Raw genomic sequence first — 24,601 nt, forward strand, 5'->3', positions numbered from 1 at the left:
CGGCTCCTCCCTGGACTCCCACGAAGTTTTGCTCACACAATCCAGCCTAAGATGTCGCCGATCCCCCGCCCAAAAAAACAACTCCGCCCAAGAAAAGAAACAACAAGAACAAAAGAGAAGAGTAAGATACTCCGTACGCTGGGTCGTTGAAAACCTAAGGCCACGAGAAGAGGGGCAGTGCGGCCTTATCAACGAATTCCCGACCGGCTGGCTTATGCGAAAATGATCGATCAACAAACAACCTAGCGGAGAGGTATATTTTGGCGAAAAGTGGAGTTTCCGTGCTGAGCTGGCACGGAAAGGCCAGGGTCGATTGCATCAGACACTTTTAGAAGCAATCGGTGCCGAACTTCGGCGGTGTTGACTCGGAGACAGGGAGAGCATGTGCCTCGGGAGAACATATCGCCGACGCCGGTAGGTAAATCATACGGGCTTGATACCGCCAGGACAATACTCAGATAAGTATTGAACTCGATCATGAAGTCTCTCCATATCAGATCATTAAGAGTGTGCAGAATAAAAGCACAGATATATTGATACATAGCCTGCTGCCTTTACACCAAGCCCGACGCAACCCATCCCAGTTCAACTGATAAAGCAGAGACATCCAATCGACACGTAAAAGACCAGCAGAGGGTATACAGCAAGGCCGACGCGATTGCGCACCACGCCTGAGCCGCCCAGAATGCTGACGCCAGCAGCCAGAGACCATGCAACAAGGACAATGTAGACGGGAATCCGTGCAATCGTCGGCAGACGGAACGCGCTCAAAAGGGCGGCAATGACAAGCGGGAAGAGCGTGTAGCCAATGATGCAGACAGATTGGAAGAAGGAACTAAAATCCAAGTCAGCGCTTGAACATTGGATCCGCGTGAGAGTCGACACACATGTTTCCACCGAGCAGCTTGATCTGCAAAGTGACAATGGCCTCTCCAATCCATACAATGGAAAACACGCCTGAGAAGACAAGCGACGATTGGTCTTCTGCCGCACACATGGAGAGAAACATGCTGAGTAGTAGGCAAAAAATGAGCGGACCCCTGAAAAACTATCAGCATCTTCATCGTAAAAAAGGCTCTTTTCCCAAGACCAGAAACATACCACAAATCCCAATCCCTCAAACCCTCGCTCATACCCCCCTGTAGAACAACATCCGCATCCGGCCACCGCCCGATCAGATCGCGCCAACGGCCACCACCGCTCCCAAACCCAGAGGCCTCGCCACGTTCCGCCGCCCCAATGCCTCCGCCACGGCGCTGCAGAAACCCGCCCAGCAGGTATTTTGGCCACAGCACCTGGCGCATCTTCTCCCAAACGGCACGCAGGTCCCGCGACAATGTCTCCCAGACGCTCTCATCGATGGTGTTTTGCGGCGCGCGCCGATCCTCGCCGGGAATCGTCGACGTTAGATAGTTGGATGAGATGCTGCCGGCGAGCCCGCCGCCGAAGCCGCCCCCCCGGGACGTCGTTGATGAGGGCTGTGTGTCGGGTTGGATGTTACCGCGCAGGGGCGTGGTGTCAGATGTCTGCAAGGGATCGTCTGCTTCAATCGCGGCTGTAGAGAAAAGAGTGCGTCAGCGAACAGACGAGCGTGATAAAACTCGATTCACGGGGGTAGGAACTAGTATACCATCGTCTGCGTCGAGCAAATCGTTATCCAGGACAAAATCGTCATCCTGTTGTCGGTCGTGCCGCGTTGTTGACGCCATTGTGCTGGGTTATTTGATCGTTCCCGCGCTGGGTTCGCGCGTAACCTCCGTCGAACCAAGAACCAACCACTTGATCGGATTAAAAGTATTGGCAGAGGAATACAATCCTGCCTCTGCTCCAGGTTCTTTGAGCGAAGCTGCTCGTTAGAATGTAGGCTTGGTCGTCGTACAGCGAAGCAGCTGGTTGTGTTGTTGACCAATGCGACCAACAAGGAGCTTAGGTGGCATCCTTGCGTATCGCGTATTACGTACCTGTCATTACCGTACCAGGCATTCAAGGACCTGATTTCCCGGCATTCTCAGAACAAACCTGTGGTACTGGCCTCTTTTGAGTACCAAGATTGCAATGATCTAGTATTATTGACATTATCGAGAGAAGTGTATTGATACCAGTCCAACCCGTCCCGTACACTCTATCTCAACGCCGGCCATGCAGGTGTCCTATAGTACAATCATACAGTAAAGAGTATCCTAAAATGCAGAGTCGAGAAATCCTAAGCAAGTCATTCGTCTTGCTCGTTTTTCTTCTCCTCTCTCGCCCCATAAACCTGCTGGTACTCTTCCGGAGTCGGGAGGAGGAGGCTATCATTAAATTTGACCACCACGTCCGGTTTGGAAAAGTACCTCAACTTGATCGACCAGTCTTCCAGCGGCTTGCGATCTGTCTCCGACAGCACACCCGCGTACTCGGCCCCCAAGAGCCGGTCCAAGTAGGTGCGTGTCCTATTGAGGAAATTCAGCGCCAGAAATCCGTTGACCGCGCCATGACGCGATCGTCCGGCTGCCTTGGGGGCTCCCGGGCTTTTCACTTCCGGCGAACCAGTCTTGATGTACCGCTCTTCCATCATGGCGTCGTAGAGCTTTTGAATGTGCGGTTCAAGCGCTGAGAATGCCCTGGTCAGTAACGCAAGTTTCAGTTTCCGACCTTGCGTGGGCAGGTTGGAAACGGAAAGATCAAAGTCCCCGATGCCGTTCAGAGACAGGAGCCATTGCGGATTCCGTGCCAGCACGTCCGCCAGCTCCAGAAAGCCGTTTAGCGGCCGCGGATCTGGCAGCGGTAGGCACTCCCGCATAGTGTCCAGCAACAATTGTGCATTGAGAAAAACGTTGGGGTTTATTCGGTCCCGTAAACAGCAACTCATGGCGATGTGAAATGTCTTGCCTTCCGCAGCACCGGCCGGCACCATCTGCTCTCGGATCGTGGTGGCTGCGAGGCGACTCGAGCGCGAAACTCGCAGCAGTCGGAGATATTCGTGAAAATTACCACTGTCTGGCTCAATTTGGAACTCCGAGTCTTTCAGGGTTAAGAGTCCCCAGTAGCTCTGCCCAGCACCCATTCCCTGAGTCACCAGTCGGCATATCGCGAGAATAAAGTTAAGCTCCGCGTTACCCGGTTTGAGGAGATAAGGCGATTTAGTATCGTCCCTATTACTAGTCACGGGATCGAATACATGCTCGAGATCCTCGAGCTCCTCCTCATCTTCCGGGTCCAACTCCTCTTCTGGCTTGACAGCATCCTCTTCAACATGCTCCTTGGCGATTCTTCGGGGCTCCCTGTTGCTACTCCGCTGCCAATGTTGGGCTTCCCAACGCCCCTGCTCAGATGCAGAATCTTGCAGCGACCGACGTGGAGGCTCTTTCAACAGAATCGGGATTCCCATTGTCTGCTTGAAAAGGGCCAGCGCCTCGTAGCAACTGTATTCATCCAAAGGATCGATCAGGATCTCGGCCATGGTGCCGACGAGATGGTTATCAGGCTGAAAGCTGCCAACCTTCCATTGCCGGACAACGTCCGCCCATATTCTCTTTGCATCGCGCAAGTGATTCTCTCGCACTTCCTGCCGCTTCCGGGCTTGGTTCTCCGGTATGAATTGAAGCTGGCGGGTCATGGCCCGGTGGATCGCCATCAAGATCAATGTATACGACCTTGTATCCGGTGCATCCGGCCCGCTCTCAGGAAGCTCACTAATCACTTTCCAGAGAGTGTCCAGATCGTGATGGCGACCACACACCTCCAGCATGGCGTTATGGTGAATGATATTCGGTGTGACCACAGAATTAGGAGCAGAAATGGATTTCCAAATCGAATACGCCTTCTCCACGGGCTTAACCCAGCGCTGCTTAGTTTCATGCGCAAAACCCTTGATCATAATCGTATAAGTGTGTTCGCTCGGCCGTCGGCCTCTTTTTTTCATCTGTCAAACGACACGTCAGGCCCAGGAATTTCCTTTGTCATTCTCATATGGCCCACTCACATCATTGTAGAACTTCCAAGCTGCCAAGGGAACACGACGGTCCATGCAATACGCCATCAGCCTATTCCACGCCACCATGCACTCCATCCCATTTGTTTGGGCCTTGCGGACCATGGCTGCAGCCATCGCAACACGGCCCTGGGACAGCAGCCGCGCGACGCGATCTGCCAGCTGCTTTGGATCTGGCAGCCACTTGAGCTCCTCCTCTACGGCCTTCATTGAAACTGTATGACGGTTGCCGGTGCGGCCGGCGATCTCCATCAACATCTCAATCTCCTCTCGGTCCGCCATTGGACCCCTAGGCGAGGATGCCGCCTGGGTACGGCGAGCGGGGGGGTGGGCGCATCTTGCGAGACGGCGGGAGAAACCGTGTCGGGTAACGATGACGGTGCAGTCGTCGCGTACGTCCTCCGAATGTGCGACAGACTAGGTGTCCATGGTCTGTTGGCTGCGGAACTCCGCTGGAGAAAAGTCCAGAGGCGCGCGCCCGCGCTGCGCATGGACGTGTGGGTATAACGGAGCATTGGCAGTTCAGCTCAGCTCAGTCGCATTGGAGCACACGATTACCCGGAACTCTCAGAACTGCAATTCGGAAGCTAATGCGACTGCTTTCTGGCGCAATATTGTCCGCACGTTTGGCCGTCCGACAGAACAGCTGTTCAAAACTTGACGAAAGAGAGCTCTTCACACAGGGTTCGACCGGAAACGGATTCCACGATTCAGAACGAGTGAAACAAAAAGATTAAACGCCACAATGCATAGATTATACCTTGGCTTCATGCACTTTCCAAGATCAACTCCATAACCCATGCAGCTCATATCAAAACTTCACGCAAAATAGAAAGTCCGAGCTCCGATGCTTTGGATTATGTAATCATCCCAAGTCGTTTTCGCTTGTGCCGTCAACTGTCATAACTTCAACTTTTCCGTCAGTGAGAAACAGCAGTGGGTACCAACGTAGCCCACCGATCTCCGGAACGTAGAAGGTAAGGGTAAGAATGCGTGAAATATGAACTGGGTGAGTAGTTTAATCGAGCATCTGCGACGTACGCCTGTTGTGTCGGCATTCAGGCTTATTTTTTTTTTTTTTCTTTTTCAGTTTTTCTGTAGGATAGCTTGATGATTCTGCAGCTTGACAGCCTTGATTGATTGGCGAAGGCCTAGGTTACGGTACTTCGGAGTACCTAGTCAACCGATCAAGTGGTCGATCCTGACGAACGCCTTTGGACAATACCGACTAGCGCGTGGCAACATGTATGTAATGGCGCTGGGCCTGCCTAGTCCCATGGACTAGGCACACTAGCGCATGACATGCAGAAGTGAGAACGGAGTGCTCAAAAGGCCCTTCGAGCGTAAGCTGCAAACCAAGATCGATCGATCGAAGTGCACTAAAGTTAGTTCGTAAATACATACATGTTTAGGGCTAGGCCGAGTCGCCAATGGCAACCAACCAGTCAGACGATCCAAGAATGTAGTCTAAAAAACCCCAGTTTTAGCGTTCGCTCGGGCCATGAGCTTAAACCCCATGGTCCCAGGCCGCGAGGCTTGTTCGGGTGTTCTTAGTCTGTTACACGCGGCGACACTTGGGGTTCCCCGCCAGGCGGGCCGCGCGATGATCCCTTTTGATGATCGAACGCCCCGATGGCTAAAGTTGCACGCTAGTGAACCCGAGCCGCCGGGACCCGGTCAGATCCTGACGCTAGGAGAATTTTGCTGTGCCCACTTTGTCGTCCCTTGCACTAAAACGAGGCGGGCCGGTGGCTCGGCTGGGGTACCCTGGACAACCTATCAAATTTTATATGAAATAAATCGTAGACTTGATTACCAATGTATAAGTGTTATGGTACTGCTGGGTTGTCCTCTGTTCGGCCGGTGGACGTTGGGATAAGATCGGGTCGAATACGTATTATTTAACTCATCCCGAGTCTATGCGAGCACACGCTGTGGGTGAGGAAGAAAATACAGTTTCGTATCAACAGAAAGTCGACCGGGTACAGTACGAACAGAGTGCAAGGCACCAGTGGAAATCACGCATAGCCTACAATCAACGAGAAGGCATCACACAACACCGTTGCAGCTATCGAGACAGCCAATCCATGGAATCAGAGCGCCCACAAACATCAGTGGAGTCAAAAGCATTGCAGCGGAACGGGAACAGGGAGACAATGGCCAAGGTCAAATCCTCGTCATGCTCCAGAGTATCAAGAATCAAAAGAAAAAAAAAATCCTTCCACCCATAACTTATCCACATTGCGAAAGAACAAATAAGACGGGGGAGAAGTGGACAGCCTGTTTTCCGTCCTGTCGAATTTATCTTTCCCGTTCCCATCCTATTTTTTTTCCCCCGACAAGAGAACAGGCAGTCTAAAACCTCCCAAACTTCCCGGACAAAAAGACATGAGGGAACAAAAACCCAGATTCATCTCCAATCACCTCGTCTCTGCATTGGGGCCCCTTCGGAGGCTAGGAATGGTATCGTATGCACAGAACGTGAAAAACAAGACCAAGCAAGGAAACAAAATAGACTTAAGCCACACACGACACAAGGGAAGAGAAGTTGGGAACAAGTCCCGGGTAATTAGACGAGATATATTGACGGGGAGAATCAGCGACTCGCCGGTCACTGGTAATTATTGGATTGATTTTCTGTGGCTAAAGCATCAGCCGTCAGCACCGCCATGCGAGATCAATCCTTGGTCGAATATCATTCCCACGACAATCATGCGTAGGCGTGCATCCGGAGGTAAGTGGAGTTGCGAGAGGCGACAGCTACTTACGTTGCTGGTACACCTGTTGGCCCTGGGGATAAGGAGAGTGCGGGTAGTTGCCGTACATCTGCCCATTGCCCTGAGGGTACACCATCCCCCCTGGACCACTTGGGGGATATTGAGTACCCGCTACGGTGCCATCAGCTGGCTGATAGCCAAGCGGGGGCAGGCGGACAGAGGTTCCAGGGGCATAAGCCGGGGGTTGCCCTGCTTGCGACGGATCCGCAGGAGCAGGAGCACCCTCGACCTGGCCGCCCTGAGCTTGTGCCTGGGCCTGGGCCTGCGCTTGGGCCTGAGCCTGAGCCTGAGCCGCGGCAGCACGCTCACGTTCCTCGGCAGCCTTGCGTTGCGCCTCTTCCTCCTTCTTCCGGGCCTTCCACTCTTTACGGATTTCTTTGAACTCTGCAAGGACATTAGCACCATGCATGGACAAACGATGGCCTAGAACAAGCAAGTTGCAGTGGGTAGGAATCCGTGCCAAGGCACCATGCATGCAGCGACGATTGGCACGAGGCTAATTTAGTCGCCGTTTGCCGGCGTTACTGCGATCTTCGCGTGGCGGTTGTGTAACCAAACTAACGATGCAAGGAGCTGGCCCTAACGGAGCCATCTGCGGGGCCGGCAGCCGCGACGTCATCCACTCACGGCCATGGCAACGGATCTCCCCCATAGCTACGAGAATCAAGGCAGAGTAAGCTAAACATACCTTCTGGAGTGCGCTTCTGGCCGTGCGACTGCATGGTCACGTGCGCATTCAAGTGGTTCAAAGTGCCATACGCTTTCTCACACCCGTTCCAGCCACACTTGTACATACGCTCAATTTCTTCGTAACGACGGCGAGGGCGCTTATGTTGCTGTGCACCGGGAATCGGAACGAACGAGTAGACCTAAAGCATCGGGTGAGTTCGCTGATCCGATCGGCAAGTAACACGCATCCGACGCGCGCAAACGCGACACGGAGCACCAAAAAAAAAAAAAAAAAAAGGTTGTGTAACGTACCTGGCCGGGCCGAGGTCCGGTGGTTGTCGGGGCGGCAGTGCCGACGGTCGTAGCCGGTGCGCTGTAGGGACCCGGCATTCCATGCTGGTGATGGGGAGGGGGGTAACCATGCGCCCACTCGGGACGCGCATACATCTGCGGCGGCGGGTGCCCCTGGTACTGCGTCATGTCATGGCCTTGCGGCTGCGGCTGGTAGGGAGAGTAAGGTGGAGGGTAAGTAGGACTCGAGGCGGCGATAGAAGGATCTATAGGCACGACCGCGTCAGACTTCATGTTCGATTGATTGCGGTTCTTCCCATCGATCGGGGCGGGAGACGAACTCGTGGCTTGAGCCATAGTGGGCGGACCGCCGGGTTGGGTATTCGGCGGGGGTGGATATTGCGACTGACGAGCTAGATACTCGGCGTAGTTCGACGGACGCGCGGCAGCGGCGGTCGCAGCGACAGCGGCGGCGGCGGCGGTGGCGGCCGGCGGCGGCGGTTGCTGATTCAAGTTGTTATATTCGGGCTGTTGCGGAGCGCTAGCCTGCGCGGGACGCGCCTCCGGCTGCTGGGTGTACTGCGGCGCGGCGGGGCGGTTCTCGGGTTGCGTCGTGTAGGGCGCGGTAGCAGCAGATGCTTGATCTGCAGCTGCAGGCAAGGAAGGCGTCTCAGAAACTGCGCGTCGCCAACAAGGGTGGTCAAGATATCCAAACCTGACTGCGATTGATCAGATGTAGCCTTGTCCATATAAGTGGTCGTGTCGTGCGATCTGGTGGACAAAGAAACAAATGGTCCGAGAATTGGATCTCAGACGAAGCACAACCGCGCGTACCTGTTCACAAGTATAGCCAAGATTTGATAAGCCTCTGCCTGATGACAGTTCCGGATGGTGATAGTCCGAGATGGAGGGATTGGGTATGGGTGTCCAGATCGTGTTTGGGGATACAGGACCCGGTGGTGATGGGCAAAAGAAGCTTTGGAGTCGGTGTTGGAAACTTGGAACGTACAAGGTACAAGGCGTGCAGCACGCGTCGGTTGTCAATGCAATGATAAAAGAATTAAAATCGAAGCCAGCCAGCGACGCGACTGGTGCGACAATCGTTCTGGCTCTTGAATTTTCCCTTTACTTGCCCAGGTCTTCCCCAGATAAGAGTGGTCGGGAAAATCGCGCGAGCAAGCCCGGGAGATTGACGCGGTTCGAAAGGTCTAAAAGAACCGGCAGGGAACGGGCGGTTTTGTTTTGAAGGAGGGGGTGGGCGTGTTTAGGGGGGTGTTTTTTTCGTCGCGGAGTGGTCGGTTGGAGCGGCTTAAAGGTCGCTAGTCTGGGCGGACAGTTTAGGGCAACGGACCGGAGATGCCTTGCAGAGATACAAGGTACGGTACGACAAAAGAAAAGAGGACGGAAAATCAAGCTTGCCAACTGGACGGAGGGAGTGGTAGCGCGATGGACGAGGCGGGATGGTTTATGAACTAAAATTTTTCGGGCGGTGGACAGCGCTGCAATAAATGACCGAAGAGGAAAAGCGAGGTGGAGCCTACAGGCCGGCGGAGGACCCAGACTCCGGGATGTCTCTTTTGGTTCGTTGACCAGTTCACGATGCAACCGCAGACCGCGGGCTCGTGGGAATGGGATCAGTGGACGCGGTGGGGATGGTGGTTCGCGTGGAGCCTGTAATAATCCACGCGACTGGTTTGCAGACGGCTTTTAATCTCGAGACGTTGCGCTGGTGTGGCCCGAGTTGGATGAAGGCGACCCACCCTGATAAATTCTGGTGGGAATAATCCCGCGGGATGGACGGGCCAGGGAGCACGCAGAGCGCCGTCACTGGCCGTGGCAAGAACTGGCGTGATCGGGTTTTTTGGCTCTTGGGTTTTCACGGATTGTTATGCGGGTGGAAACTCTCCAATTTTTAGCTGACCGTTGAACCACACAGTTGATAAGACGAGGTTCAAAATCTGGCTCGCGCAGGGGAACCCGGGAAAAGTGGAGGCACGATGGGGGGGAGGCCACCGCACGACAGCTTCCCGTCGTCACCTTAGCCTATGCGGTGAGAGCGTTGTGTCGGCTTGCTCCGTACCGTAAGGTCCGGTATGTTCCTGGGCGGACGCTAATGGGACTGGGTCGATGTCTGAGAACGGCTTAGGGCGGCCCTAGTGCTGAGATAGGCGTAGCGTAGACCGGGGAAGCGGTGACAGTGCTTTTTGCAGGAAGGGGGACGTTGGTATTTTGGTTTTGGTGTCTTTCTGCGTTTTGCCTTTTCCCGGAGAGCAAAAATTACTGAACGAGCTGATGATGAGGGATGAATTTGATGAAGAATAATCGAAGGCAAGATCAATGTGCAGGAGGGATGAATTTTTTCTTTTTTGAAATGGGAAGCTGCCAGGTGTGGAACGCATGACATGGAGCTTATGTAATCCTGGTGGTCGGGAAGTTACAATGGACGGCCTGAGGCCGTCCAGCACACCCTCGAATCTGGTCACCGCGATCGATAAATTACTGTACCCATGGTTCTATCCTCGTACGAACATTACTGAGATAAATTAATCTCGAGATGCGAATTGAATCGCGATTAGCAAGTCGCAGTGGATGGGGATCTGATAACAGCTCTTATTACGCGCATCCAATAGGAAAGAGAAGAAAATTGTCGTGACAGCGTGACTGCTGTCGAGGGATCATTCAGCAATCGGGATGACAACCTTGATGCTGTAATATGAAGTCATGAACTCCATGGGAACTGACGGAGAGTCGACTGTTCTCCACCCCCCGACTTGCTACTGTAAACGTCTGAAACCAAAATGCCTGCCCCTCTGGGAGACGACCTGGGGACCTGGACCCTTGCCGTTGGGACAAGTTGGCTTGTGAAAATCAGCGACGGCGTGGGCATTGGCGGCAAGCTTAGCTCTATTGGTGCCGCCGTCGGGATCCCAGGAACATGCGGGTGGGCAACACCCAGAGAGTCATCAGGATATCTTCCACTGTTGACTGACGAACACTCCGTATCGTCCGAACGACAGAGTACAGTAATATTCGTGGTGTTTTTGAAAGCTTGTCTAAAAAGCAAAGCACCACTATTCGCGTTCCCTGCAGCCTCCCTGTTCGGAACTCGATTGTCATTGGATTTCCAGTTATGATTCTTAATTGATCCGGAGCTGAGGACCCGTGCATCCTGGCTGGACTCCGGCTACCCAGGAGCATGACAGCAGATGCGCACATGAACGTCACGAACTGCTGCACAGCTGCGGGCACCGGGCGGGATTCCTCCGAAATGCCCGAAGTCTGTCAAGCGTTCAGATGCTTCCTTGGTACCCACCAAACTCGCATCTCTCGCCTTTTTTTTTTTTCTTTGGCATGAACCTTTGGAAAGTCTGAAGTATCTGATACTGCAGATGCAATCTGAACACACAAAAACCTTCATCAATGTATATGAATTTCAGACTTCTGAGGATACTCGTTGAACTAGAGCAGCTTTCGCTGGGATGCCGTTTCCACGAAATGAGCATAATGGCTGAATCGCACCGAATGCTGACGCGCGGACTTGGACGGTAGGAAAATATCCAAGGGACGGTGATTGGTCGGGTTGCTCAATTTCTCATTGGCTGATGATTTCTCCTTTTTCTCCAAGTGGATTTCCTTTTTAAGCTACCTGCATAGTGCGTGCCGGACAGGTCACTAAACTGCGGGTAGGTCATAACCTAATCTATCCTCCGTTATTACCAACCCTGGTAGGGCTCGAATGGCGGTCAATATCCAGGCCGCCATGGCCCCAATCCCCCCACTGCCGATGTGCAGCTTGCCAAAAGCCGAGTCCTTCTCGGCGGCACTCCCCGTACTCAGCATTATGTTCACTCCCACCTTCTCCAACAATTATTTCGCCAGAGATCTATATCGTGACGGAAGACCGAAATTTTGAGTTTCCGCTTACCGTGCCAAGCTGACAATGGTCCAATCACTCCAACTTTAAATTGGTCTGCTCGCATTTGCGGATGGGATTGGTAAGTACTCGTACAGTAACTTTTACAGTCTTGGCACTCCCATGGCAAAACCACTCACCAACCCCACTTAGTGTGTGCACTTGGGGCGGAACGGAGAGGGGAAACCCATGGCCCCTGTCCAATCAGACTGGATGCAGATAGCAGTCCTGGTGTTGGTTGAACGTTAATGACAGATTGGAGTGATGGCGTTATGCTGATGCGAGTTTTCATCTTACATTTTTCCACTGCATCCGCAGCACTGGATAGACTCAACGAACTGAGACAAGATGAATGAAAGATTGGATTTCTGGAATTTCCAGAACGCGATCCTATCAACGGAAATAGCCTCCTCCTCCTGATAGGGACGCAAATGCAAAATCCCCTTCACCGACGAGGAGGTCCAGGATAGACCGGTAGAAAAATTCGCCATCGGTGCCGATAGGTTACAGCATCCGGTTCTTAATAGAGTCGATCACCATCGTGGAGATCATGGAGATCAAAGGTAACCCAATGGTCACATCGTCACTACCATACTCCCCCAACAGCGGGAGGTAGGCAACATCAACCCATTTCTCTGCTTTTTCAGTAGGTTATGCTAGAAAGTACACGTACGGATACAACGTTCCGAGTCAAGATTGATTGAATTTTGGTTCCCTCAGTCTACCAACAGCTGGATGGACAGCAGCTGGATACATACTGTAATCAATTCCTTGTTCCTGGGCTTAGCTTTCATTAGCTGCTGTGAATACTTCCCAATCCAGCAAAGCATACTATTGGTGACAGGCACAAGCTCGGCCCATTGTTCTTGAGTTTGGGCTTGGCTTGCAGGCCAACTTCATCCATCGTAACGGCCGTAACCTTATCGGTGGATTGAATCGATGAACAAGCATCGTGAACGGAATAATGGCAGCCGACCATGATCATGACGAATAAAAAAGTCGAAACGTCATCGATCATAATATGAACTGCCTCAGCGCGAATGCCGGGCACAATGTTGGATACTGATCCTATCTGATTGTTCGGTACGGAGTACCACCAGCCAATATGAAATATATATATATAAAAAATATAGGTTATACCTATATATTTTCGATCAGGAGTCAGCCAACAAGTACTTGATCGACTTGTTAATACAAAGGCTCACGTTTTCTGTCGCCAAACTCGCTTCCGACCGAGGCTGGCAAAGAAGGCCAAAGGACCAAGAATGAATCAACGCGACAGGATGTAAAGAGAGATTACATTTCGTCATCGCCCACGAAGTACAGTGCGCCGTGCAAATGACAACTCCCTACCCTAGATAACATACGACAATATGGTATAAAGTACCCTAGACATTCTATCAATATCACATTCATATTGCCTGCCCTACTGTATTCTTTTGAATCCGACAGGACCAGACAGCCGCCAAAGATCAGCTCAACCAGTATGTATCCCGTACTCAGTCCGGAATCAGTCTACATGTCGACAAAACAATAAACGCAAGGTATTAACGTAATAGCAGTCTATCGTGAATGAATAATAAAGAAACGTGTCCTGTCCCTGCGAATCGACACGCCAGGGTTTCCAAAGGGATCGAATCTATAACGGATGCGCTCTCGGTCGAATTAAAGTCGGGCTCGAACTCTACCAGCGCCTGTTAGGTCCGAGCGGTGCCGCGTTGGAAGCAGTGAACCCGCCGCGGCCCCGACCCCGACCGCCTCCCCAACGGTGATGACCACCACCGCCGCCTCCACTGTAGCGGGCCATCTCATACAGACGAGGATCAACCTGTTGTTTCGCCTCGTTGAGGATGGTGATGAGGTCCCGGGCCTGTTTGGCATCTGTATACCATTGTCAGCAACAACTTCACGACCTCCAATGAAATAAGCAGACACGTACTGTCAGTGGTAAAGAACGTGATCGCCGTTCCTTTGGCACCCGCACGGCCTGTACGTCCGATACGGTGCACGTAATCCTCCGAGTTGTTTGGATAGTCATAGTTTATGACATGGGTAATGTCGCGAACATCTTTAATAGCATAGTTAGCAAACACCGCATGGTCTTTTTCAATACAAGTTTGCTGGGCGCTTTTGGTCAGTCGCATGAGACTTGATGCATCACTCTCTTTGGATACTATAGACCCGGTTGCCCGTGGCAGGCTCCTCGGCTAAGTAATAATCGTGGTCCTGGAGGAACCTTGGAAATGCAGCTTGAACAAGTCCAAAAGTGAGATCTCGTTGCTCTTAGCAGTACCGATTTTCCACGACGCAAGCAAAGAGCTGGAGAATCAGGGAAGCAGGTACTGCTACACACTGCACCGTGAGTCCAAGGTCCTCCTGGCTGAGAACCAATGGAGACCCGAAAAAGCCTGGACGAGTCTGTTTAAGATCACGCTAGAGAGCAAGGCATCGTGTCATTTGTCACACGACGTCAATTAGGATTAAGGGTTTCGGGAGGAGGGAGGGATAAGGGGGAGAGAATGATGACGGGGGTAGGGGCGGATCGTAAAGGGGGCTTCTTTTAATCATACCAATCCCACGGGAGGCCACATCCGTGGCCACCATAATCGGGCTCTTGCCAGTCTTGAACTCGTTCAAAACCCAATCACGTTCGCTCTGCTGCTTGTCTCCATGAATCGCTTTTCCAAGGTCAGCTCAGTGAACTATAAAATTCGTCAAGAACGGGAATAGACACATACAGAGAGCAGGCCAACCATCCTGGCGAAGGAAGCGAGTAATGTCATCGGCAACTCGCTTGGTACCCGTAAAAATGAGGACCTTGTTCGAACGGTTGTCCATGATCTTTTCGAGATGCTTGATCAAGCGATCACGCTTCTCAAATTCAGAGACAACCTCGACGATTTGGGTAATCTTGTGGTTAGCAGCCAAATCCATGGAACCAATATTCACTTGGATGTAGTCGTTGAGAAAATCCGCAGCCAGCTGGCGGACTTCCTTGGGCCATGTAGCGGACCACATGCAGGTCTGCCGATCGGGGCGAATCTGGCTAACGATTTTGCGAATCTGAGGCTCGAAACCCATGTCCAGCATGCGGTCCGCCTCATCAAGGACGAGGTAGGTCACACGACGCAAGTTGGTTTTGCCGGCCTCTAGCATATCGATAAGACGGCCCGGGGTCGCAATGCACACTTCCACACCGCGTGCAAGATCGCGAATCTGCGGTCCTCGCGGCACACCTCCATAAACGCAGGTGTTACGGATGCGGGACGATCTGCCAAATTTGGTAATCTCCGCCTGAATCTGGACAGCTAGCTCACGGGTGGGAGCCAGAATGAGGACGATCGGACCATCCCCCGGCGCTAGTAGAGGCTGCGCGTTGATGTGAACAATCGCCGGAAGGCAGTAGGTGAGGGTCTTTCCCGAGCCCGTCTCGGCGATACCAACCACATCACGTCCCGAAAGCGCCATGGGCCATCCTTGAGATTGGATTGGCGTGGGGCGCTCAAAGCCCTGAGCCTTGACTTCAGAGAGCACATATTGAGGGAAGCCTGCTTCCTCAAAGGTCTTCACCGGGCGGGGAACGTTTCTCCCACTCACGGTCATCTGGTGCTCTCTCCGGAATTCTTCGATTTCACGTTCAGACCTGGCGGTTACCGCCGGATCCTCCTTGTAAAAGGATTTCTCGAATTTTGGAAGTGCCGAAAGATCTGTAGTAACCACGTCAGTCGGGGCTTATTAAATGGAACGATAATGAGCGGCAACGAACCCCACTGCTGAGCCTTCAGATTGGAACCCAGGTTCGACATCCTGTCACCTCCGCCGTAACCTCCATTGCTGTAGCCACCTCCGTAATTACTGCCATAGCCACCACCATGGCTCTTCGACCCATCTCTATAGCCGTTGGAATCTCGATGGCCGTTAGAATACCCACCACCATGACTTCTGCGAAACGGTCAGAAATGGACATTTTAAGATGATTCGATCGCTGAGGACGGTTCAAAAACGGTATGTCAGATGAGAGGGCCTAACTGCCTATACGCAGGTGTCCAACTCCGACATACCACCTTGAACGATAAAAGTCGCGCGAGAAATGGGTAAATGCACATACCTGTAACCATTCCCATATGCACTCCCCCTGTACGAGTCACGAACGCCGTAGCTTGATCCACCGTGATGAGACATGTTGCGGTCGGTCGACTATGGCGACGATCCGGCGAAGAACGAAATTATCACAAAAAGAGCGGTTTGACAAAGATGAAGCGACAGACTCCCAGATCGACTAAAACCGAGATGACCCGTCTATGTGATGAACAAGACCAGCCCAAAGGACAAAAAGAGGAGGATGAAGGAGAAAACGATGGCGAAGAAAAGGAAGGCGGGATTAAAAAAAAAAAAACCTTCAGCGGCGAAAAGATTCGGGCACTGGCCACCCAATCACTGCCTGTTTTGGGCTAGTTTAAATGTAATTTATTGAGGATCCGAACAAGCGGAGCGAACGGTGATTGGCAGATATTTTCACCCTTTTCCCAGTTTAACTTAGCGTATTTGCGTCGCTGACCCTCATTCGATGCAGGACGCATTACGCCGTTGCAGGGGCAACTCCGTATTTTATCGCATTCTTCCCGCCAGTCAGTTGCCAGAGCGATGCTCAGCTCAGACGGTTCTGGATTCCGGTTGGACCGTTGAGCACGTTTGAGGTAAAGCTATAACCGTCACGGAGCATTCTTGGTAAATTTGACACGTGATCACGCGCACATGTTCCACGACCAGACACGCGGAGCCAGTCCTAAGAATGGAGATTGAGGTCGCAAATGCCTCGGCTAGCCCTTGATGATGACTACGAAAAGAAAATGGACTACGGACGAAGAGTCTGTAGTCGGATTCGCTGATAATACCAGTCTTGGAACAGAGTCACCAAAGGCGGTCCGGAAAACTGCGAAAGACCAGGATGGATCCGCTGCGCAGGACACGAACACTGGCGAGTCGCAAGAAACAAGTGACAACAATGTAACCGGGAAGACAAAACTTCGTGCTACATCACGGAGGAAAAAGACGAGCTCGATGGCCGCGAATCCTCCCCGTGTTTCCTACGATACCTGGCCTGAACCGTTCAAATCACTGTCACAGACACATAAGGCGTTGAATTTGGTGTACACCTTCCTTTGTACGAGGAAGCACTTAGCGACGACATTCAATAAAATCAAAAAGGCTGTTGAAATGCAAATGGGTGGCCGACAATTAACCGTCGAGGATATTGCCCGAGTAAAAGTCATAATCCCGCGGGCAATCAGATTTGAATATGTGGACGAAGCGGTTCTGGATGCAATGAATTCTGTCGACGGGAACAAGGATGAATATAAACTTACAGAGTCATCAACCCTGTGTTCCAGCGGTGGAGTGTTCAACACAGGCGCTCATGAAAATGTCGACTTGGTCGACACTGAAAGTCACTGCGATGAGGATCTGAGAGAGCTATTATTATTTGAGTTCATAGACGAGGATCTGAGACGCCAGGTTCAGCGAAAGACCAATGAACCTGAGCGATCGACAAAAAGACCCAAAAAGGATGACATCAAGATGCCAGCGTACAGCCAACAACAGATGTTGAAATTGATCGAGAAGAGAAATGGGAAGTTTTCGGACGCTGTAAGCGCATATTTGGCCAAATGTGAAGATGAAGGTGTGGATCCGACAACGAAACTTGAAAAGGACAAAGACACGCATATTCCGGTGCCGCCAGTCCGGAGCCCCAAGGGAACAGTGATGGCGGGTCTTCCTACCCAGGTTCCAAAGGAGCGCAAATCGATTTCTGAGATTATTGCAGAGATTAAACAGTTGGACTGGTATACGGGCCAAATAGTTCCAAACGGTCATCGTGTCATCGACGCCCAGCCTGCCGTGTACGGTGATCTTGACTTTCAGCTATCGCAAAGCCTCGTTAATGCATTGTATAACTGCAAAGGAATAACTAAACTCTATTCTCACCAGGCGGAAGCGATCAATGCCCTCTATCAGGGCCATAATGTGATTGTTTCTACGCCGACCAGTTCTGGCAAATCGCTGATCTACCAGATTCCCATGCTTCACGAGTTGGAGAAAGACATCAACAGCCGAGGACTGTACATATTTCCGACGAAAGCATTGGCGCAGGATCAGCGACGCAGTATCAAAGAACTCTTGCAAGTGATGGAGGGGTTGGAAGACATTATCGTGGAAACGTTTGATGGAGACACACCCATGTGCGATCGAAATGAGATTCGCGATCATGGACGCATCATCTTTACGAACCCGGACATGCTGCATGTGACAATACTACCCCAGGAGAGTGGATGGCGAACCTTCCTGAAGAATCTCAAGTTCGTAGTTGTCGACGAACTGCATATGTACAATGGCATATTTGGCTCGCATGTCGCACTGGTTTTGCGACGCTTACGCCGGATATGCGCGGCAGTGGGCAACCGACATGTAAAATTTGTTTCATGTTCAGCGACGATCTCGAACCCGGAGCAGCACATGAGGACCGTTTTTGGCATCGATGATGTCAAGGTGATCGACTTCGACGGCTCTCCGTCTGGTAGAAAGGAGTTCCTGTGCTGGAATACACCATACAAGGACCCGGGCGATCCGACATCTGGCCGGGGAGATTCGGTCACAGAGGCTGCGCGGTTGTTCTGCCAGCTAGTGCTGCGCGGAGTTCGGGTGATTGCTTTTTGCAAGATCCGAAAATATTGCGAGATTGTGCTTCAGGCCGTAAAGAAGGAGTTTCAGGCGCTGGGAAGGGGCGACGTGGCGTCTTTGATCATGGGATACCGTGGCGGTTACAGTCCGCAGGATCGTCGACAGATCGAGAAGGATATGTTCGAAGGCAGGTTGTTGGGAATTGTCGCGACCAATGCGCTCGAACTCGGGGTAGACATTGGTTCGCTCGATGCCGTTATCACAGTTGGCTTCCCGTACTCGATCTCGAACCTACGGCAACAGAGCGGCCGGGCGGGACGTCGGAACCGAGACTCTTTGTCGGTCCTTATAGGCGAAAGTTTCCCGGCGGATCAATACTACATGAAGAATCCTGATGAGATATTCTTGAAGCCGAATTGCGAGGCGCAGGTAGATCTGAAGAATGAGCTGGTCCTGGAGGGTCATGTGCAGTGCGCGGCGTTTGAGATGCCGATTCGGCCGGACGAGGATCGAGTATACTTTGGAGATCAACTGCCGGAGATCGCTACAACGAGACTAGTGCCGGACGCGATGGGATTCTACCACTGTCATGAGCGGTTCCGACCGCAACCGGCGCGGCACGTGTCGATTCGGGACATTGAAGAAAACAGCTTCGCGGTGATCGACGCAACGCACGGTCGGAACGTCGTGCTGGAAGAAGTGGAGGAATCGCGAGCCATCTTTACAATCTACGAAGGCGGTATCTACATGCACCAGGGGCAGACCTATCTTGTCCAGGAGCTCAACACGGAGCGGCGCTTTGCACGAGTGTCGCGGGTGCACGTTGACTGGAACACGCAGCAGCGCGATATCACGGACATTGACCCCATCGAGACGGAAGCGATCCGGGAAATTGGCCACGACACGACATCAGACAGCACCACCAAGGCCTACTTCGGGTCAGTTCGGATTCGCGCGGTGGTGTATGGGTTCTTCAAGATCGACAGCCGGGGCCGCATTCTGGACGCCGTCCAGGTGGACAACCCGCCGATCGAGAGACACACAAAGGGAGTCTGGATGGACGTCCCGAAGCGGGCCCTGGAAATTCTGGAATCGCACCGACTGAACGCCGCCGCTGCGATCCATGCTGCGGAGCACGCCATCCTCTCCCTGCTTCCAACATACATCATCTCGACACCGGGGGATATGCGGACCGAATGCAAAGTGGCGAAAAAGGAGCTGGGCACTAACCTCCTACGCGCGAGCCGGCACGCAACCGACCGGATAAATATCTCTTCGCAAAAAAAGAACACGAATAGTCACGGGAATGAAAATCCAGAGCCATCGCTGTCGCCACCACACCGCCAACGACCTGCACGACTGACCTTCTACGACACCAAGGGTGGTCGTTCCGGCAGTGGTAGCGGTCTAGCGGGCAAAGCGTTCGAGTTCATCGACTCGCTGCTGCAGCGGGCGCTCAGCCGCATCGAAGCCTGCGCGTGCGTCACGCCCGGTGGATGCCTCGAGTGCGTCTGCGACGAGCGGTGCAGGGAAGGGAATGTGGTGATGAGCAAGGCCGGCGCGCGTGTCGTGCTCCGCTGTCTGCTCGGATGGAACGTTGACGTCGACTCGCTTCCTTGGGGAGAAGATCATTTGGGACCAATAACTGGGGAGAGTATGGGCGAATTGGTTGGAGGTTATGAAACAGTTGTTTTAGCCAAGGAGGTACCGATGAAGAAGGGATAAATAGTAACAAATCTTATGGAACAATAGTAATCAAGCAAGTATCCATGTTCCTCTGACGCACCGAGATTGTTGCGAGTATGGGATATGTAACCTAGTAATTAAAGTAGGAGGGGTCTGTAACCCTTAATTTATGTATCATCCTCGTCATCCTGAAGATGATTAGAATCATCCACATCTCATTTACGTGTACTCGTACCTACAGGTGTATGGGCATCATTATCATCATCATGTACAGCGGTTCTATGATACACAGTCACCGCAAGATTCAGATACATCCTTCCCACATTATTAAAAGATCGCCTTCGTTATCTGGGCGGCTGACCCTTACCAAGAGTCTCCTTTCCGGAAAGGAGACAAGGTAGGTATGGCCGCCCTAAAACCGGACAAAAAATTTTCCCCCTTCAAGGGATTGATTTCTACTGCCCCTAACCAGACATAGGAGACTGTGACGGTGACGGGCTCGAAACCATCCCGCTCGTGGTCGTGCTGCTCGTCGGGCTGACATTGTCGTCAAATGATAATCGCTTAAACAGCGACTTCATATCCCGCAGATCTTCTCGGAAATGGTCGCGAGGATTCGTTGTGCGCTCCTCCGTCAATGCTCGAATCTCCTTAATGATCGGAGGGCATCCGTCTTCGTTCGGTACCCACCACTCATTCAGCTCGGGAATTTGCCAGACTTCGGCAAGGCTGGTTCGGACTTTTGGTGCGTGGATATACCTGTGGCACATTCAGTTTGAACGTGACGGAGAAAGAAGAAGTTACGATAGACATACCCACTACTCTCAACCTGAGCAAGCATCCGCCTGACCCACATAGTGTGCTTTTGGTCCCGAGGAAGAAACATTCCTATGAGCGGAAGGCGATTATGGAACGCATTTACTGACCCAACTTCGGCGTCTGGCCACCGCATGATGGATTCGATCAAATGGCACGATTGCAGCGCCAAGCGCTGGAGTTCCGGTCCGCTCGGCTGTTGAATAGTGAGATGTGTCTGGTACCGAAACATTAACTCTGTGCTGGCGACATTGGCCCACGTGAAATTCAAAGCAAAGAGGGAGCCGGTGTAGAATCGCAAGGGCAGGTCGGTATTCAGCACATCGTCTGGCCCTTGGAGGGGCACGGCAGGCCGCGAGATAATTGCCTCTTCAGAGTTATCGAATTGTTTGAGAAGTCGATGCATCTCGGCGACAATACTGGACAGGCGCTCAACCTCGGCCATGTACTGGTCCATGTGGATCAGGTTGCGCGAGAGTTTAGCGTGCAGCGACGCCATATCCAGCGCAAAGATGCGGATATGGGAATTAACCAGGCGAATCTGCTTAACAAGGTCGTCCGGGTAGAGCCTCGCCTGTTCGACGTCATGCTCGAGTACGGTTACGTACCATTCCCGGCCGAGAATCGCCTCACTGCCCGACAGAAGCCCAGCGACTAGATCGAAGCGGGAGTGCCAAAGGAGGAGATGACGATGAAGCTCATGCTGAGTGGCACTCTCCGGAGTGAAAATTTCTGTGATGAGGGCGTCTGCAGCCTGATGGTGGTCCACCAAGTTCACGAAATCGCCAATACTCTCCTGTACAATGAATTCACCGTTAGATCCATGGTACGCGTCTTGAAGAGGATCGAGGAGCAAAACGTACCTCAAAGGTCGACAATTGCAGGATGGTCGCCAGCATAGCCTCGGTGTGACTATCGCGGTTTGCTAATGACTTCCGCAATAGGGAAAGAGACCGGTTATAAAACTTGAGGAAATGGCTCAGCTTGCCGTTCGGTTGCTGTATGGTATGGTTGTAGGCAGCGAAACCAACAATGGCGTACAGCAAGGGCTCATACTGCATGGCGAGATCGACAAGAGCCCCGCGGAAAAACTCATCGCCTTCAAATGGCATCAGGTAATGATGGTGACTCAGGTTCTCCTGATGGTAGCTCAGGAAATATCGGACGTCGTCAGGAAGGTGATAAGTCTCAGCGAGCTTGGCAATATCCCGCAACGGTTGTCGTCGTGCGGAATTGCTCGGGGGACTCATGGGAAATGAACCAAATGTCCAGTCGGACTGTGGTGATTCCGACTTTGTCTTGCTGCTCGGTGACGTCTCTGACAATTCCCTCCTAGATTCGGACCTTCGTAACGACTGGACGCTTTGCTTTTTCGACACAGTACATGAGACGGGGGATGTCAATGCCGGCTCAGACGGTTCGTCTTCATCTGGAATCATTTCCAAGCCAGACGCTTCCTTGCCATCCTCCTCGGCTGCTTCCACATCTGGCGACGTATTTTTCTTGTCTCGTGATTTGGATGAAGTACGGCTGAACGGCTTGGTTATCGGCGACGGATAGACGCACTCCCGATTCCCCTTCCGGCATCCTGTGCGAGAAAAGAAGCACATCAGAACCCCCGCGCCTCGAAACTAACCTCACTAGCATCACTCACTTTCACAGATGGGCCGAGCCTCGTCGCACTGGCGCACAAAGATTGTCAGAGTAGGCCGGTCATTGCTGAGGGAGATGAGAAGCATACCTTGATTCGACGATGGCGACAAGTGAAGCATCCACTACGTGTCCGCCGGTGCTTCTTTTGCTCCCCTAATGTTGGTTGCTGGCTTACCGCGAAAAGAGGCGGTGGCGACACCTCCGGCGGTAATGGGGTGTTATGCCAGAACGCGACAGATTCCGGCAACTGACCGGGCCCAAGAAGGATTGGATAGGCCGGGTACTGGCTTGGGCTATAGGACTGCATGTTTGCTGGATCTAGGCGGACATTGGTAGGGTGGCCCAGTTGCTGAAAGAACTGAGCCATGACTCTGATTCAGTGCAGATGAGGAGCCGAATGCGCTGGGTTCAAGATCGCAGCATCAAATTGACGAGTATTATTAAGTACCGGGGACAGACCGCCCCGCTTGTGATTCAATATGAGGACACGAATTTCCGTCTATCCCAGTAGCGTGTCCACACACTGTATCCGAAAAATATTTCCGTAGCGGCCAAGCAATGTATCGGGAGAATGTTGATTAGAGCTTGTTCCTGTGTCCTGTGCTTGGGTAGAATGTATTCGTATATGCGGCAAGCGAACGAGGGAGTTGGGATCGACTAGTGGAGCAAAAGACGTTCGGCGCGGTTGGTCACATTGAATACAGATCGTCGCAGCTGCCGGGACCTAGGCGGAACCTGAAGATATCATCATGAGAGCTATCGCTGGGGTCGCAGGTGTCTTGCATGCCCGAGCGCAGCGGAAAAACCGAGTCGCGCAATCGAAGCCGGGGCCCCGTCCGGAGCACGGAGAATTCCTCCCGACGGGATTGATGGATCGGGACTAAGCTAGCACCAAGAGATTGGCAGCTACTCGCGCGATAGGCACATCGGAGGGGGCGGAAGGCGCCAAGAGGACGGCATGGACGTGGTGCCAGGGATTGCGATCAAGAGCGGCGCCGTGCAGAGTACGGCTGAGTACGGAGTACCATGGGCTGCTAAGATCGCGCCGTTGGAAGAAAAGGAGCGAGGCTCTGGGGTGGAGATTAGTCCTGTATGATGCGCACCGAAGAGGGGGATCAGGCATGGTTGAAGATCTCCGTTGAATGCACCAATCAGGGTTGTTCCAGAGCGATGGAGCTTAGTCAGCCCTTCCCCAAACGCTCCCGTGTGGCTGCTGGGGCCGACTGATCGAGGTTAATGCTTAACAAGATTGTGGGCCTGGACCCGTTAGGGGTCGAGCCGCCTGCTGAATCGGGTTAAAGCAGGCCAAGAAGAGTACAGAAAAAGCAAAGAAGGGCAACAGAACACCAAGACAGAAGGCGGGCGGCCCAGGCGGGTCCATGGCAACCTTTGACAGCTGTGCATGTGATTGGTCTAACGGCAGTTTAAGTAAGACGTGGGGCAAACAAGAAAGGGTTATTGGTCACTACGCAACAACAAGACTGTCTCTGACCAATAAGCTCAAACTTAATACAACTGGGTTCAGCACTATTCCGGCAAATGCAGCCAGTCCAACACGGCGGTCTTCAGACTGGGATAATAATTGACATATGACACCGAATCGGGCAGAGGCTAAATGCCAAAACCTGACGACTCTGCATGAGTCACCGAATACCTAATGAGGATGAATTAACTTAAGTTTCACCCTAAGGAGACAACTCACAAACGCCAAAAGATATTTCTCGGACCCTCTGATGAAGAAGAGTACTGACACATCGGACGCGAGTCCGACAAGGAATTCGAATTGTGACAACTAAGGGGGATGAGCCGCAATGGCACTTTGATTCAGCTACTTCATACGGGAAGTACGAGAACTCCGTAGACAGACCAGAAATTGACGGAAGCGGAAATTAGGGCTTCCGGAATTGAATTTGTCATTGCTAAGACTAAGAACCCTGACGGTCCCTCTGATGAGCCTGGAATAAGAATAATGGCAGCAAGTTTGCAGCTTTGATACATCAGACCGCAGTAGTGCTTAGTAATGCCACTGTGGGTTAGTGGACAAGGCACGGTCCAGCGGAGTTACGGAGTTTTCGTACGAGTAAGTAGTGTGATAGATCGATGCCAGCTGAGATTTCTAATAATCTAATTTATGTATACGGAGGT

The 24,601-nt window shown here is 52.4% G+C and overlaps 9 protein-coding genes across 9 annotated transcripts; 3 read left to right on the forward strand and 6 right to left on the reverse strand.

Annotated features, from left to right (window-relative positions):
- Positions 1-585: 585 nt before the first annotated feature.
- On the reverse strand, positions 586-1,709 carry VTN49DRAFT_4205 (uncharacterized protein; the record flags this gene model as incomplete). Its single annotated transcript, XM_069412126.1, has 4 exons — positions 586-835; positions 888-1,040; positions 1,102-1,555; positions 1,631-1,709. 4 exons carry the CDS (start codon positions 1,707-1,709, stop codon positions 586-588), a joined length of 936 nt encoding a protein of 311 aa, XP_069267400.1.
- Positions 1,710-2,212: 503 nt separating this feature from the next.
- VTN49DRAFT_4206 (uncharacterized protein) lies at positions 2,213-4,255 on the reverse strand (the record flags this gene model as incomplete). The annotated part of the gene is made up of 2 exons (XM_069412127.1): positions 2,213-3,904; positions 3,965-4,255. 2 exons carry the CDS (start codon positions 4,253-4,255, stop codon positions 2,213-2,215), a joined length of 1,983 nt encoding a protein of 660 aa, XP_069267401.1.
- Positions 4,256-5,892: 1,637 nt separating this feature from the next.
- VTN49DRAFT_4207 (uncharacterized protein) lies at positions 5,893-6,546 on the forward strand (the record flags this gene model as incomplete). Its single annotated transcript, XM_069412128.1, has 2 exons — positions 5,893-6,162; positions 6,253-6,546. The coding sequence occupies 2 exons, from the start codon at positions 5,893-5,895 to the stop codon at positions 6,544-6,546; spliced, it is 564 nt and encodes a 187-aa protein (XP_069267402.1).
- Positions 6,547-6,584: 38 nt separating this feature from the next.
- On the reverse strand, positions 6,585-8,459 carry VTN49DRAFT_4208 (uncharacterized protein; the record flags this gene model as incomplete). The annotated part of the gene is made up of 6 exons (XM_069412129.1): positions 6,585-6,616; positions 6,742-7,134; positions 7,439-7,619; positions 7,732-7,976; positions 8,052-8,360; positions 8,426-8,459. 6 exons carry the CDS (start codon positions 8,457-8,459, stop codon positions 6,585-6,587), a joined length of 1,194 nt encoding a protein of 397 aa, XP_069267403.1.
- A 41-nt stretch (positions 8,460-8,500) lies between these two features.
- On the forward strand, positions 8,501-8,956 carry VTN49DRAFT_4209 (uncharacterized protein; the record flags this gene model as incomplete). The annotated part of the gene is made up of 2 exons (XM_069412130.1): positions 8,501-8,554; positions 8,609-8,956. The coding sequence occupies 2 exons, from the start codon at positions 8,501-8,503 to the stop codon at positions 8,954-8,956; spliced, it is 402 nt and encodes a 133-aa protein (XP_069267404.1).
- Positions 8,957-11,169: 2,213 nt separating this feature from the next.
- Positions 11,170-11,550, reverse strand: VTN49DRAFT_4210 (uncharacterized protein; the record flags this gene model as incomplete). Its single annotated transcript, XM_069412132.1, has 2 exons — positions 11,170-11,352; positions 11,428-11,550. 2 exons carry the CDS (start codon positions 11,548-11,550, stop codon positions 11,170-11,172), a joined length of 306 nt encoding a protein of 101 aa, XP_069267405.1.
- Positions 11,551-13,307: 1,757 nt separating this feature from the next.
- Positions 13,308-15,805, reverse strand: VTN49DRAFT_4211 (uncharacterized protein; the record flags this gene model as incomplete). The annotated part of the gene is made up of 6 exons (XM_069412133.1): positions 13,308-13,504; positions 13,563-13,691; positions 14,194-14,301; positions 14,362-15,330; positions 15,390-15,565; positions 15,732-15,805. 6 exons carry the CDS (start codon positions 15,803-15,805, stop codon positions 13,308-13,310), a joined length of 1,653 nt encoding a protein of 550 aa, XP_069267406.1.
- Positions 15,806-16,453: 648 nt separating this feature from the next.
- Positions 16,454-20,026, forward strand: VTN49DRAFT_4212 (uncharacterized protein; the record flags this gene model as incomplete). The annotated part of the gene is made up of 1 exon (XM_069412134.1): positions 16,454-20,026. The coding sequence occupies one exon, from the start codon at positions 16,454-16,456 to the stop codon at positions 20,024-20,026; it is 3,573 nt and encodes a 1,190-aa protein (XP_069267407.1).
- Positions 20,027-20,451: 425 nt separating this feature from the next.
- Positions 20,452-22,763, reverse strand: VTN49DRAFT_4213 (uncharacterized protein; the record flags this gene model as incomplete). The annotated part of the gene is made up of 5 exons (XM_069412135.1): positions 20,452-20,746; positions 20,803-21,599; positions 21,667-22,391; positions 22,458-22,485; positions 22,545-22,763. 5 exons carry the CDS (start codon positions 22,761-22,763, stop codon positions 20,452-20,454), a joined length of 2,064 nt encoding a protein of 687 aa, XP_069267408.1.
- Between the last annotated feature and the right edge of the window lie 1,838 nt (positions 22,764-24,601).

The sequence above is a fragment of the Thermomyces lanuginosus genome (assembly GCF_041956635.1).
Source record: "Thermomyces lanuginosus strain ATCC 200065 unplaced genomic scaffold VTN49scaffold_31, whole genome shotgun sequence".
Lineage (NCBI taxonomy): Eukaryota > Fungi > Ascomycota > Eurotiomycetes > Eurotiales > Trichocomaceae > Thermomyces > Thermomyces lanuginosus.